This window comes from Zootermopsis nevadensis, unplaced genomic scaffold, assembly GCF_977971745.1.
Source record: "Zootermopsis nevadensis isolate Lab colony 2312 unplaced genomic scaffold, Znev_1.0 Znev_ptg000050l, whole genome shotgun sequence".
Lineage (NCBI taxonomy): Eukaryota > Metazoa > Arthropoda > Insecta > Blattodea > Termopsidae > Zootermopsis > Zootermopsis nevadensis.
In genome coordinates, this window is record NW_028259182.1 from 600,256 (window position 1) to 615,885 (window position 15,630).

At 38.4% G+C, this 15,630-nt stretch overlaps 1 protein-coding gene across 1 annotated transcript in view; it reads left to right on the top strand.

The window, feature by feature from the left end:
* Positions 1-15,630, top strand: part of Gad1 (glutamate decarboxylase) — a 122,484-nt gene that overhangs the window by 86,378 nt on the left and 20,476 nt on the right. The window contains exons 4-8 of the mRNA XM_022078790.2: positions 3,438-3,635; positions 4,673-4,791; positions 10,040-10,119; positions 11,737-11,908; positions 14,501-14,568. Coding sequence (XP_021934482.2) covers positions 3,438-3,635; positions 4,673-4,791; positions 10,040-10,119; positions 11,737-11,908; positions 14,501-14,568 — 637 coding nt within the window. The remainder of the gene's footprint in view (positions 1-3,437; positions 3,636-4,672; positions 4,792-10,039; positions 10,120-11,736; positions 11,909-14,500; positions 14,569-15,630) is intronic.

The window sequence follows — 15,630 nt, forward strand, 5'->3', positions numbered from 1 at the left end:
CACTTGGGAGGTCTAAGCGAAGATGTAAGGTTAATATCAATTTCCTTTAATATTTACTTTCAAGAAGTGTCAGACACACGTGTCCGTGATCCTCATATAATTTTGTTCGTGGCACGACAAGTGGTCAACTGTTGAAAGTTTCCCGGGATTCGTAATTTTTACGCCATTCGCCTGTCAGACGCGCTCTGCTGGACATGTCATGTATTCGCCCTGACGGCTGCCAGCCATCTTTCACTCACAAACAGCCAGCCTTACTCCACGCTGGACTCCACACTAGTCCATCTCAGGAGGGGTAATCCCATAACATGTTTTGTGAATAAACATTCGTATGTTCTTACATCTAAGAACTAAGCTTCCTCAAGAACACTGGTTGTGTGAGATATGAGGTTCTCACGTCAGCGAGTATGATGGTGGCATGTTTCAGGGGTGCTTGATGCCTACGCAGAAAGAATCTCTAAAACATCGACAAACTTCTACCAGTCTGCAAGGGGCAACAACCAAGTAGACAGAATTTATTTTAACATTAGTTATACGAGGTGCGATCGGAAAGTTTCAAGACTGTGTCAATAGAGGGCGAACCGGATGTATTACGAGCTTCTGCCGCTAGGGGGTGCGGCCTACATTCATAGTGAATCAGTGTGCCAGCCGGCATCATCGAATTAGCATTTGTTTCTTAGTTACGGGCGTTTTGGTAGTGCATTACACCGACCCTCCTGCGATTTCGGAATGGCGTGTGCATCAAATTTTGCCAAAGACTCGCCAAAACGGCTACGGAAACCTATGAAATGCTAAATCAAGCATTTGGGGAGTCCGCAATGGGTCGTGCACAAACTTTTGTGTGGCATTCACGTTTTAAAAATGGCCGAACCTCTTCCAGGCTTGGCAGCGGCGCTGGGATCGTTGTGTTCACTCCGAGGGGAACTACTTCGAGGGTGATGGATGAATTTAATACCTGAGATAAGTGTACGGGTTTTTATAGGCGAAGTCTTGAAACTTTCCGATCGCACCTCGTATAATATGAAGCTAATGTACTGAAAAGGGTACAGAAGGTCGCAGTCATGTATTACTTTAAGATAGGCAACTATCAGAGTGTTTACCGGAGTGACAGAGAGCCTCGACTAACTGAATCAGTACAGCCGGCCAAAGTTTGAGGTGGGCGGGAAATGTAGCATGCATGGAAAAATCAGTAAAGGATACAAACCTGATGGAACGATGTCATTTCGTAAACCGTAAATCTGCGCGAATGGAGGTTGATACATTAAAATAAATACGGTGTGGGAGTGTGAACTGAATTCAACTGACTTAGGATAGAGCCTAGCGGCGGGCTCTACAACGCGTTCACTGATAAAATTTAACGCAACTGCCATTTTTCGTCTCCTGGCTGCTATAAAAAGACAATTTAATCTTACTGCGTTTATAAATCCACGCCATAAAACCGAACGTCGTGGTCGAGTGGTTAGCACTCCTGCTCCTCGAATCTCGGCCCGGAGACCGGCTATCCTGACTGAGGTGCTTCGTAGGTGGTTTTACTAAGACCCTCCAGGAAAATTCCCGGATAGTAACCTAAATTAGGCCACGACCGCTTCCTTCCACATCCTTTCCAGCTCATTATTCACTATCATCTTCTCATTCGACTCTATATATTCTGACTTCCTGAAAAAGCGTAGTTAAATAAACTATAAATAGATACGTAAATAAATATAAAGCAATGCCTTTCTCGTAACAAGAAAACCTTGTAGCGCTTGGCAGTGAGTCAAAGGACGTGGAATATTTTGATTATTTAAATGAAAATAAGTTTGTAAAAAAATTAAGCTGCACGGAATTAATTATGGTCGTGTTTATTTCCTTACTAAGTTGTTGGCGTGAGCTGACTTCAGGTGGTATAACGGTATATAGTTTAGTAATCTCTTACTGCAATCTGCCAATTAAAGTGGTTAGTGCGCCTATAATATGTCTGTGTGTCATGTGAGGGTTTATGGTAACTTAGCTGGCCGTAAGTCCACAAGAATATGAACCACCCACTTGCATTGTAGTTAATTATTTCTTGCAGATATATTTAATTGTTAAACGAGTTCCAGCGTACGTAAGATGTTACAAACAAGAAACCTGAAAGCATTCTGGTTCCAGGAGGCTGTGGACCCCCCTGTGGAGGGGAGTACGCTCTAATGCGCTGGAAGATTGGGCGGGGGGGGGGGGGGCAACATGGAATTTGGCGGGATTATGTCACTCGGTCAAGCGTACTTAAAAGCAGATATACGAGGGTTGTGAACGACGGAGGGTGAACCATCCATCAAGAAATATCCCCGACTCGAGTAACCCTCTTCTCCCACTCCGGCAACATCTCTGATGTTCCAGGTTCCAACCTTGCTGAGATTCGATCATTCTCAGTCTGTTGAATGGCATGTGAATGTTTTAAATACTGAGTTTTTTTTAACAAATACTGACAAACCTTCAAAATAGGCCACAACTACTTCTTCAAACATCGTCCAAACCAACCATACCACAAAAGAAGAAATTTTTATTTTCTGTCTGTAACCTGAGAAAATACTCTGTTTTTGTAATAAATTGGGTACTCTGACCATAGAAATGACAAATTAATAACAAATCTAAAACTTCTTGACGATGGTGAAGAGTCAATTGAATAAAAATTTCCTTCGATATTATCCATCGTCTAGTAAATATAAAACTTAAAAAACGACGTTTCGGAGATGGGACTCTATCTCCGTCTTCAGGTTCCTACACAGTTGGGCCCACTAGATAGAGCTAATCCCTATCTCCGGAGATGGATAATATCCAAGAAAATTTTTATTCAATTGACAAATTACTAAAGTGCACATCTCATTTATTATTCGTAATGTTTTATATGCCTCTTTTGTATTCCCTGTATGTTTTTGTTATTTACATAATGTTTATATTTCAAGTTGATTTGCTAAATGCACAAAATATGCTAATCTGACTTTAAACTTATTACAATGAATTTATTTTTCCTTGTAAACAACAAGTATCACCTTGCATTCCATCACTGTTTTTTTTTCTAATCTTTATTACAAATTGTTAAGTCCAGATCTGCAATAACATGTCAGAAATAATTTTAAAAAGTGAGTTTAATTTTACCACATCCTTGTTGACTGCTTTTACTTCGCTGTTGATAAATCGAATTCCTGTACATCAGACCTAAAATCCGGAGATAGGGATTATCTCTATCTAGTGGGCCCAACTGTGTAGGAACCTGAAGACGGAGATAGAGTCCCATCTCCGAAACGTCGTTTTACGTTTTATATTTTACTAGACGATGGATAATATCAAGAAAACTTTTATTCAATCGAATTCCTGTAGCTAAACTTGCGTATTTCATAACGCACCGTGTTCTCCGCTAACACATCGTACAATGCCGTATTACACTGATATTCACATACCGCGTATTTTCTGTTTCGCAGGGCACCCTCGATTCTTCAACCAGCTGTCCTGTGGTCTGGATTTGGTCTCCATGGCGGGCGAGTGGCTTACGGCGACTGCAAACACTAACATGTTCACTTACGAGATCGCACCAGTCTTCATTCTCATGGAGCACGTTGTCATGGAGAAGATGCGAGAAATCATCGGCTTTCAGGGCGGCGACTCCATACTGGCACCAGGTAACTGACATACCCTCAAGTCTGGTCTTTGTGTTCACTGCGTCAGTATTCAGGTTCCAATGTAGGTATCACCAAACTGCATGCTTCAAGATCACAGCACAAACGTACAACACTGCAACATGAACAGCTGAGTCCAGGCGAGTAAAGACATTTCAGAAATCGCAGCTAGCAACACTACCGTCGAGTCTTAGTCAAGCCTGGATTCACACAGGTCTACGAAGTTGTGTTGTTGAAAGAGATTCCGCTTGAAATTGGTCACATTAAATGCCTCCATCATCAGGGCGATGAGTATGAAGATTTCTGTCTTCTGGGTTGTTGCGCTGTGTAGTCTGGTCGATGTTTACCAACGTTTCAGAGGTCATACTGCCTCCGTCATCAGGGCGATGAGTATGAAGATTTCTGTCTTCTGGGTTGTTGCGCTGTGTAGTCTGGTCGATGTTAACCAACGTTTCAGAGGTCAAACTGCCTCCGTCATCAGGGCGATGAATGTTCCAATTGGGTGGGTGGGGCTAGGTTTATAAACCTCACATTCATCGCCCTGATGACGGAGGCAGTATGACCTCTGAAACGTTGGTTAACATCGACCAGACTACACAGCGCAACAACCCAGAAGACAGAAATCTTCAAATTATACTGAGATGTGAAAGCGAAATATTACGTTTTCTAAGATTAACTGACGTAAATACGTGTCAGTACTTTTTACCGCGCAACTAATGGTCACACGCCATCTTGTCTGAATCTTAGAATACTTAGTTGGTTAGTTATAATTCAAGAGTCAACAGTGTGGGATTAATTCTATGACAAGTAGGGAACACAGTCTATATTAGGCTCTTAAATGTATACTTTGAATTACACACAAATAAGATTATTAAGATAGGAAATTGGGAAACATATCATCGGTAAAATACGTATTTAATTATTCGTGGTTTATATACCAACGTTGCCAGTAGCACCGAGGTCAAGTTTTTAAAATGATTTATCATAGGTCTGTAGATGTGTAAGATGTAAGAATTCCAGACTGATCCTGCTGTTTGCAGGAGGCTCGATATCGAACTTGTATGCCTTCCTGGCAGCTCGGCATCGCATGTTCCCGGACTACAAGCAGAAGGGCCTCAGCTGCATACCGGGACAGCTCGTCATGTACACATCAGATCAGGTAGGCCGTCCCTCAGCATCTGACAGCCAAGAGATAAATTTTCACGATCTTCAGTATATATTTATTTATTATTTCAGTCTATACACAAACTTAATTTTTAAAATGTTGTTGTTAAAATTAAAATTAAAATTTAGCGCTTTTCATCGTTATTACGATGTTACATTTCAGCGCTTATTATTTTACGACATGTTTCGATGCTATTGCATCATCCTCAGGTTTTTATTGTTATTTTCATCTTTAAAACTAATATATATTTATTAATGCAACCATTTATTGATTTATTTGTTTTGTAGATTTCTTTTTGTAGGTATTCCTTTTGATCTTCGTAGTGTTTTGCATATTTTTGGTCAGTTGTTCATTATTCTGTGAAACAATTAATTAACATTCGAATTATTAATTATTAATATGAAAATGAGTTTTGAGATTGTCGTAGAAAATATATATTTGTAAAATTATAGGAATATAAGAAACATACCAAGAGTTGTGATGTGTGGTGTGTCTACGACAATCTCAAAACTCATTTTCATATTAATAATTAATAATTCGAATGTTAATTAATTGTTTCACAGAATAATGAACAACTGACCAAAAATATGCAAAACACTACGAAGATCAAAAGGAATACCTACAAAAAGAAATCTACAAAACAAATAAATCAATAAATGGTTGCATTAATAAATATATATTAGTTTTAAAGATGAAAATAACAATAAAAACCTGAGGATGATGCAATAGCATCGAAACATGTCGTAAAATAATAAGCGCTGAAATGTAACATCGTAATAACGATGAAAAGCGCTAAATTTTAATTTTAATTTTAACAACAACATTTTAAAAATTAAGTTTGTGTATAGACTGAAATAATAAATAAATATATACTGAATTTCAACACAAACATGACGCATCTAAACTACAATTTCACGATCTGTATAACTGGAAATCAGCAGAAGCGATCTCACTGTCATGGGGACTAAAAAGGAAAAGATCGATTTATATTGAGTCGTCTGTGACGGAAAGCTACGCCTTCAAGAACAACGTAATTATAACCCGTCCAGGTTTGTAAAATTTGCTATTTGAAATCAAACTTTCGACAACAAATTATCACCGATTTTCTCTAAAAAATTTCCCGTGATACATCGCGTTTCGCCAGCATCTAAGCCACGCGCGGTGCGTCACTGGCCGCCTCAGTCTGCAACTAGCTGTTGTATCGGCAACATGTGGCGAAGTTCAGCGTTTTTTTTTGTTTTTTTTTACTTTCCGCTCAACCATATTTCACAGAAGAAAAAGTAGTGTTAGCTATGGAAGTACAAATGTGAAACCTGTGAAGTTACAAATGCATAGGTATAATAAGGATCACATAATTTATTAAAACGTTCATACAAATATGCTTATATTCAGCTCTATCAAAATACTTAAATTTTAACGAGATCATCTGAGGAACGTAGGCTGTACCTCGCGAACAAGTTGGTATGCCTGAATATATAGCGATTCGTATAAAAGCTATAAATTTCTGAAATATGAAACGAAACAAGTAATTGATTTAGAAGAATATATTATTGTAGTTATGTCTCTCTCTCGTGAAACAAACGGTATTTATTTTAATTAAAATTTGGTATCATGTCCCCGATGTATTTAAGGTCTCGGTGTTTTGACGTTCTGCAAGCTTTATTTTCATCCCCGTACTGACCGCACATTTTCAAAATGTCTAACAACGTTGGGTTTGATTCGGTACATTACATCTTCCTACCCTCGCTCGGTCCAGGTTTGTGTATGCATCTGTTGACTCGCCTAAACTTTAAAGAATTCAAATAAAATTTGCTGCTTTATGTTACACCAGATTTTTAATGGCGTATATATTTAAAGATTCTTTTATATAAAATTTCTTAACAGTCCATTCAAGAACAAGGCACCTAGTCCTTCTTACTTTTTAAATTTAAAGACACTTCAATCACAGACTACTCTATAAAATGTTATATCTCAGCGGTGAGTAGGAAGATGGCTGTCATCTGGGTTGTAACAACTTTCAGTCTGGTAGAAGCTTACTGACGTTTCAGAGGTCCTTGCTGCCTCCATCATCAGCATCGCAATAAAGATGGAAAATGCAAGGACCTCTGAAACGTCAGTAAAATTCTATCAGACTACACGGCGCTACAAGCCAGAAGAGAGCCCCGGCTTAAAGACTAGGCATTTGTTGCCCATTGCAACTTAAAGCCAGTCCCTCAGCCTGAGGTTTCTGCTGCAGACGCAGTGGGTAGGAATAAAGGCATCTTTAACGAAGAGTGTATTTTGCTTATGCACATTACCCAGCCTTTTACAATTATTGAATAAAAATTTCCTTGGATATTATCCATCGTCTAGTAAATATAAAACGTAAAAAACGACGTTTCGGAGATGGGACTCTATCTCCGTCTTCAGGTTCCTACACAGTTGGGCACACTAGATAGAGCTAATCCCTATCTCCGGACCGGACGGAGATAGAGTCCCATCTCCGAAACGTCGTTTTACGTTTTATATTTACTAGACGATGGATAATATCCAAGGAAATTTTTATTCAATTGACTCTTCACCATCGTCAAGAAGTTTTAGATTTTTTTCACAATTATGTTTCCTTTGTGTGTGTGTATATATATATATATATATATCTGTTTTGTTTCTTTTGCTATTGAATTTATATTTTTTTATTTTAGTGCTTGTCTGTTCCTGCCTATTCAGCTGTTGTCAACACGTCAATCAATAAATCGAATTTAATTATTATACACGCTTAATGTGTTTACTGGGTTCTAAACTGTTGCTTACACACATCATAAGAAAATGCTTCAATACATAATTAGACAGCATGTCGGTCAATGCAGCATATTGGAACGGTGGTTTGTCCTTAGTCTGGAAGTTCGAGTTCGAATCTCGGTCAGGCTAACAGCAAAAAAAGGCCACGGTTTTTAGTGACTTTCTACAGTCTCTCCTGGAGAATTCAAAGACTACCTTCAAATAGGCCTTGACCGATTCTTTCCGACAATTCATAATCATCTTTCCATCCCATCTGACGCCATAGGCTCAGAATTAACCAAGACTTGTGATGTTCCTGAAGATGGACAACAGACAGCTGCCATAACAACTTTTGGATCTGTGTTTAAGAACACACGTCGTGCAGTGTATCGGGTTGTTCAAATACTGTGGAGACCAGACTGTACTGGGAAGGATCAGAGAAGTGTTCTGTGCCCAGTGATCAATCGCGAGGCATATGTCGCGGACAGAGGCCGAGGGAGAGGGGTTGCGTGCCTTTGACATCAAAGATTCACAGCCAGAAAATGGTGGGAGTCAGAGGGACCTCTCGGCCCATTACGAACAGAAACAGGACATAAGCGATTTAACACTTTGTAGCACAAGACCCTTCTATATTTTTATTTGTTTATTTGTTACTTCACATAATCATAAGCTACTTTATCTACTTCGTACCGGCATTTAAATATTCGGTTCCTACTAGGAAGTATCCCAAAGATAACAACTCTGGAACTGAAAGAACCCAGTAAATTCAAAGCTTCGAACGTTTTACCTTTAAGGCAGGCCTTCCATTCTCTACACAACAATAACGTATATCAAATCTAAAACTTCTTGACGATGGTGAAGAGTCAATTGAATAAAAATTTCCTTGGATATTATCCATCGTCTAGTAAATATAAAACGTAAAAAGACGTTTCAGAGATGGGACTCTATCTCCGTCTTCAGGTTCTGAAGAGTCATTTGAATAAAAATTTCCTTGGATATTATCCATCGTCTAGTAAATATAAAACGTAAAACGACGTTTCGGAGATGGGACTCTATCTCCGTCTTCAGGTTCTGAAGAGTCATTTGAATAAAAATTTCCTTGGATATTATCCATCGTCTAGTAAATATAAAACGTAAAACGACGTTTCGGAGATGTTACTCTATCTCCGTCTTCAGGTTCTGAAGAGTCATTCGAATAAAAATTTGCTTGGATATTATCTATCGTCTAGTAAATATAAAACGTAAAACGACGTTTCGGAGATGGGACTCTATCTCCGTCTTCAGGTTCTGAAGAGTCATTTGAATAAAAAATTCCTTGGATATTATCCATCGTCTAGTAAATATAAAACGTAAAAAACGACGTTTCGGAGATGGGACTCTATCTCCGTCTTCAGGTTCCTACACAGTTGGGCCCACTAGATAGAGCTAATCCCTATCTCCGGTCCGGACGGAGATAGAGTCCCACCTCCGAAACGTCGTTTTACGTTTTATATTTACTAGACGATGGATAATATCCAAGGAAATTTTTATTCAATTAACAATAACGTAGTTTATTCTGTTATTCAACAAATACAAAATAAGTCAGCAAGACAGTGTAAGCTCATATCGCAAATGTAACAGGGAAATATTTATTACGTACCTTCAGTCCGAAAACGTTATTTTTAAAAACACTATTCGTGTCCCGGAACAACTCATTCACATTTTTAAACGATTATTTATCTAATTTCACGGATTTACTTTAAGAGCAGGTAAAATTTGGATGTGGATACAGTATCATTTTCATGGAGGAGACTTATATTAGGGAAGCAGGAGAGAAATACAAAATGTTTGTTATGGAAAATTCATCACAAGAGATAACTTATAATATGAAAATGTCGATGAGAGTGAAGATGGCTGTCTTCTGTGTTGTAGCGCCGTGAAGTGTGGTAGAATATTACCGACGTTTCAAAGGCGTTTGCTGCTCCATCGTTACTCATCGCCCAGATGATAGAGGCAGCAAGCACCTTTGAAACGATGTAATCTTCTATCAGACTAACGGCATTACAACCCAGAAGACAACCACCTTCAATTACAAAATAATTTCGCGGGCCTTGTGGTCTCGGGCCGTATGTGCCCAGTTTACCACGCTGACTTAAGATATTTTTTTTTAAAATCAGACGTAAACTTACTCAGATAAATGGAAGTAACTGCAAAAGACATGACAGGAAAATCTTAACTAATTTGATCCCAAACTCTGCTTTTAAGAATTCAATCTAAGAGTCACATCATTCAGTCTGTGTGAACCCTTTGAACGCCGAAAGTCATGCAAAGAATATTTAAACATGGAGAAACACAACGCATCTCCATTACAAGACCCTGTAAACGCTGTTTAGGAAATAATTGCAAGATGCAGTGACAGTGAATGTTACAGCGCATGGCACACAGAGTTACCACTGTGTTTAAAGGGTAAAGGCAGGTGTACACGCTGTTCGTTTTGTATGCGCAGTGCCATTACTCGGTCAAGAGTTGCGCAGCTGTGTGTGGCCTGGGAGTGGACAACTGTGTCGAGGTGCCATCTGACGAGAGGTAAGAGTACCACAAAATAAAATAAAATAAAGAGTATTTAGAGCAGTGGTATTCAACTTTCTTTTGTTCGCGTACCCTCAGATATAATTTCTCTTTAATTTTGTACCCCCAAAGTTGTTGGTGTATAATTCAAGTTATACATACTATATAATCTACATCTAAAATAAATTAAATAAATTACATTACTGATTATTCAGTGTTTATAATAAAATAATTTTTTTTTAAATTTCAATATTTCTTCGCGTACCCCCGGGGGTACGCGTACCCCGGGTTAAATACCACTGATTTAGAGCACTGTACTATATACTTTTTGAAACGTGAAAATAATTTATATCGCTTCAGTAACAACGTCAGTCTACTGGTACAAAGTGTTGTTTGATTTACGTACTGTACTCAACTCGCGGCTTAATGTTAATGTACCATCACCCGAAGATGATGGTTCAGTGGTTTGACGTTAATTCTTAAAAAAGCATTGTACTTTGTGAGTGCAACCGTTAGCTTCTTCGCACAGCTGACAGCGATGAGTGACAACCAAAGTTGTTCTTGCTGTTATTTTATACATGTTTTTTGGGACATTCTGTTAACATTTAAGCCAAAAGTACTTAAAAAAGTCCATAATTATACAACATTTTAGATGATTCTGCACAGGATTATAAGAATAGTGGTCTTCTGTGGTGTAGTCTGGTAGAAGTGTACGACGTTTCATCAGGGCAATAAGCAACAACCCAGAAGACAGCCATCTTCAGACTCACAGCCGTAGAAACCTCAAATCCTACAAGAGTAGTGGAGTAGTGGTAAACTGACAGACCACATTATTTTACCAGCAATAAATAAACAAGTCGACAAACTAGAAACTAATTTCACAAAGCACAATAGTTCTTGAGAAGCTGTTATAGAATTTCCGTTCTTAGAGGAAGGTTCGAGAGATGATTTTTCTCTTCAAGTAGAAGAAAAGTTGAGTTTGATCTAATATTGTTATATAAAATGTAGAAAAAGGTCTTGCTCATCTGTTAAATAATCTCTCAATCAAGAATTAAAATATTATGTAATATCTAAAAGGAAATTCGTAGAATAAACAGACATAAATCTATGTAGAGAGTTATGTATAATTTGAGGTCTCACGGTACTGACTCTGAAGATGGCTGCTTTCTGGGTCGTAGGGCCGTGTAGTCTGGTAGATGTTTGCTGACGTTTCAGAGGTCACACAAATCTATAATGTTAGAGATAGCAAGGACCTCTGAAACTTTGGTAAATTTCTCTAGACTGCACGGCGCTAAAACCCAGAAGACAGCTGTCCAAAAATATTTGTTCCATTTGTATCATAGCCCGAGTAAAGAGTTATTATTAGCTAATTATATTCTGTTGTGACTGCCAGCACAAACGTGTTAATAATCACGATGTAGGTCTGTTCGATTGTGGTATTCTGGGTTTTGACATCATATGGTCTTGTAGAAGGTTACCAACGTTTCGAATAAACGCATCGCATCCATTGTCAGGAAAGCACTATTACACTGAAGATGAAGGCGAAACACTAAGTCACAACCCAGAAACCCATTTCACCTCCGTGAGAAAATTAAATCACAGAAACAGAGATGACTGTCTTTTGTTTCATGACAGAGGGCGAATGATCCCTTCGGAACTGGAGCGCTTGATTCTGGAGAGGAAAGCAAAGGGTCACATACCCTTCTTTGTGAACGCGACCGCTGGAACTACAGTGTTAGGGGCATTTGACCCCATCGAACCGATTGCCGACATCTGCCAGAAATACAATCTGTGGCTGCATGTTGATGTGAGTACTGAACTGCTTGAAATAGTCTTAATCTCAAACGCGTATTAACACGCATCATATAATAAGGATAAGGATTGAGTTTTACAGAAATCCAGAAGTTCTACAGAACGTCTGAGGTAAGTTCTGTTCCTTAGTCGGGGTACTCTTCGGGTCGTTTCTGCTAAAAACAAATTTCATTACGCCAGTTAAACGGAATAAACTATCTGTATTGAAGTCACAATACCATACAAGGTTCTGTTCATATGTTCTCAAAGACAACACGTTTAGCTCGCATTTTGAGCGTCTAACAGCGAGTTCTTCATGAGCCGGGATAGCTCAGTCAGTACAGTGACTAGCTACGGGCTGGACGACCGGGGTTCGATCCCCGACGGGGGCAGAGGATTTTTCCTCTAGCCTCTGCGTCCAGACCGGCTCTGTGTGGCAATGGGTACCGGGGTCCTTTCCCGGGGGTAAAGCCGGCCGGGGCGTGATGCTGACCACTCACCCCCATCTAGTGCCGAGGTCAAGGAAGAGAGGAGCTATACCTCCACTCCCCCCAAGCGCCTACATGGCGTATAGTGGGACAAACTTTACTTTACTTTAACAGCGAGTTCTTCACAGTTCCACACATGTTTCGAATACTGCCCACCGCATTCTGCACATGATGATTCAGGTGTCCAGAGATCTCGATCGCATTGAGACCTACGGCATTCATAATTAGCAATCCTATTTTTTAATCGAAAAGTCACTGGTTCAAACCTAATCCCACGGAATAGCTATACTGAATGACATTTATTGTGGTTTCTGTCAGTCTGTTAGGCAAATTAAGGTGAAATGCCTTAAGTTAAGCCACGACCGCTATCTTCCATATCGTTTCCTATTCACTTTTCATTAAACATCCTATCATTCTACGTTATATAATCTGAGATACTGACAGAGTAGTTAAATTAATCACAAATAGATAAATACTATGTTCTTCATGGTCATCCTCAGGAACGTTGTCTAGTATTATGAAGGACAAAATAGTTGAAACAAAAACAATTACCATGAGGTAATAACAATTTTTATCACTTTCTTTCATAAGTTGATATAATTGCGTCATATTGTGAATTAAAATTTAATTATTCGTGTTTTATCCGTCTAATCACAATTGTATATAAATAAAATTATACATAAGATATTAAAATATCATTTACATATTTGGTACATCTTTTTACTACATGTTTCGGTTACATTGAACCATCTTCAGGTGTAAAGTTAAAAGTTAAAAATTATAATCTTATAAACTAAAACTTAATTACTGTTGTTGTGTAACTTCTGATGATGTTTACATCCAAATTCATTGGAGTGAGGGTATATTTTGAAGTGATAGTGGTTTAACATTGGCCTGTAACGTAAATAATTTAAAATATTTTTAAATATTACTGAACTTGAAAGAACGAGTATAGAAGACAAAATGTAATAAGGTAAAAATAAATAAAAATGGAAGGTAAAATGTAAAAATGAACATACCGAGGAAGATGGTTCAATGTAACCGAAACATGTAGTAAAAATATGTACCAAATATGTAATTGATATTTTAATATCTTATGTATAATTTTATTTATATACAATTGTGATTAGACGGATAAAACACGAATAATCACTTTCTTTATCACTTGCACCTCAAAAAGTTATATGACTACTTTCTCACTGCAACATATGTCAGGACACACTGAGCCTTAAACTATAATTACAACATATGATTAAATTGTTCCCCGTCCTGTTGTAGATAACATTAAACCCGTTTCAACATACTCGTAAAAACGTAAAAACTCTGCACAGGTTGGCGCCGTTGAGTAAGAAGCAAAGAAAAGTTAACTTTATCAGTAAGTATATATTATTTAAATCTTGTCCGTCTAATCACAATAAATTCTTATTAAATATTAAAATATTACAATAATTAACATTTAAAATATTTAAAATATTAAATGATGTTCTTTATCGAAATATTCGATTTACATTAGACCATCATTTTTCACGACATTGTATTTAAGTTATTATTGATTTGAATCTTTATATAATTATATACACCTGAAGATAGTTCTTTTAGGAACTGAAACATGTCGTGAAAAATGATGGTCTAATGTAAATCGAATATTTCGATAAAGAACATCATTTAATATTTTAAATATTTTAAATGTTAATTATTGTAATATTTTAATATTTAATAAGAATTTATTGTGATTAGACGGACAAGATTTAAATAATATATATTTATTATATCACAATATGACGCAACTTTACCATCTCATTTATCAGTAAGGTTTATCTGCTATGTCTGTTTAACTGCTTCATTCTGTGGTCTAAAGTAACGTTCAACAACAAACACATACTGCTCTGTCGGAAACTGAGCCATTCTTCTTGCACAAACTGACGAAGACCAACAAATACTCAAGAAAAAGTTTTAGGCGTTCCTTACTTTCATATCTCATTGTTTTCTGTTTGAACTGATTGAAGCATTGGAATGATTTTAAGCAGGTGGTAAAAGTACATTTAGAAGTCAATAAATCTGATAACACAATTTAATCCCAATCAAATTCGATAAAATATCGATTGCCGTGTGTGTTGCAGGCTGCTTGGGGAGGCGGCCTACTACTGTCCAGGAAATACCGACACCCGAGACTCTCTGGCATTGAGAGGTGAGTGTACCCAGGGTGGGGACTGCATTTAGCCAGAAAATCTACAAGTCAAAATGCTTCAAGAAAGGCCCCATAGAATATTCTTACTTCATCACTAGTAGTTCCTTGACCACTATATAATTTTAGAGCACAAGTGTACTGAACACATAATAGGGAGGTCACGTTAAGCAGCTTTTCAGAAAGCACGTCTCATGTCCAAGAGTTGAAAGAAGGGTCTGTGCTCATAGTGTTAAGAGCTGTAAGTTCATATGGGCCGCCATGTACAACCTCTACTTGACATGAAGACTAACCTGAACCTAACCGAATTTCTCAGAAAAAAATACAAAATATGCATCACATCAAGCACTATAACGTTTATTTAGAACAACATTCTTCACATTCTAGCGTGAGCGAAGAACTTCCTATGTTTCCGTCAATGTCTGTCTGTCTGTATCAGTTTTCGGCACAGGAAACAGGCAATCTCCAAGGATTTTTGAAGGCGCAAAGACAACCTAGGAATTTTCACTACGAGGGTTCCTCCCTCCCCTTGGGGGTTCTACAACAGGTTTTAGCCCGGTAGCGACCTTTGTTCCCTTTGGCTTGTCTCACTTTGAGGCTTTGTACGCAAACTTGTTCCCTGCAGCTTTGCCCCCCCCCCCCCCCCAATTTTCTGTCCTTGCCCTCTCTGGGTTGAAAATTCATAGGCTTCTACCACCTCAAGGTAGATCACTCAGGCCTCAAGAACATGAGACTGACCTCGAGGGGCTTTGACCACCTACGGATCGACTCCAGGGACACCCCAAATAATGACACCGGGCTTGCTTCTTAATCCCTGAAGCTTCAACACTCAGGCCTTTCGTCAGCATGTTTGCTCCCTGGAACCTAGTTCGCCACCCTTGTTGCCCAGGATTTCCTGTCCTGTACCTAGACCACTCCGGCTTTCAAAATCCACAGATTTGCCCTCCTTGGGTTGAGACATAACAGAGTTTCCAACATGGACTTGGTCACACACGAGGTTAGGCCATATCTGGCGCCTACACCCCTTTGTGAAAAAAATTTAATTTCTCGCAGTCTTACCCCAAA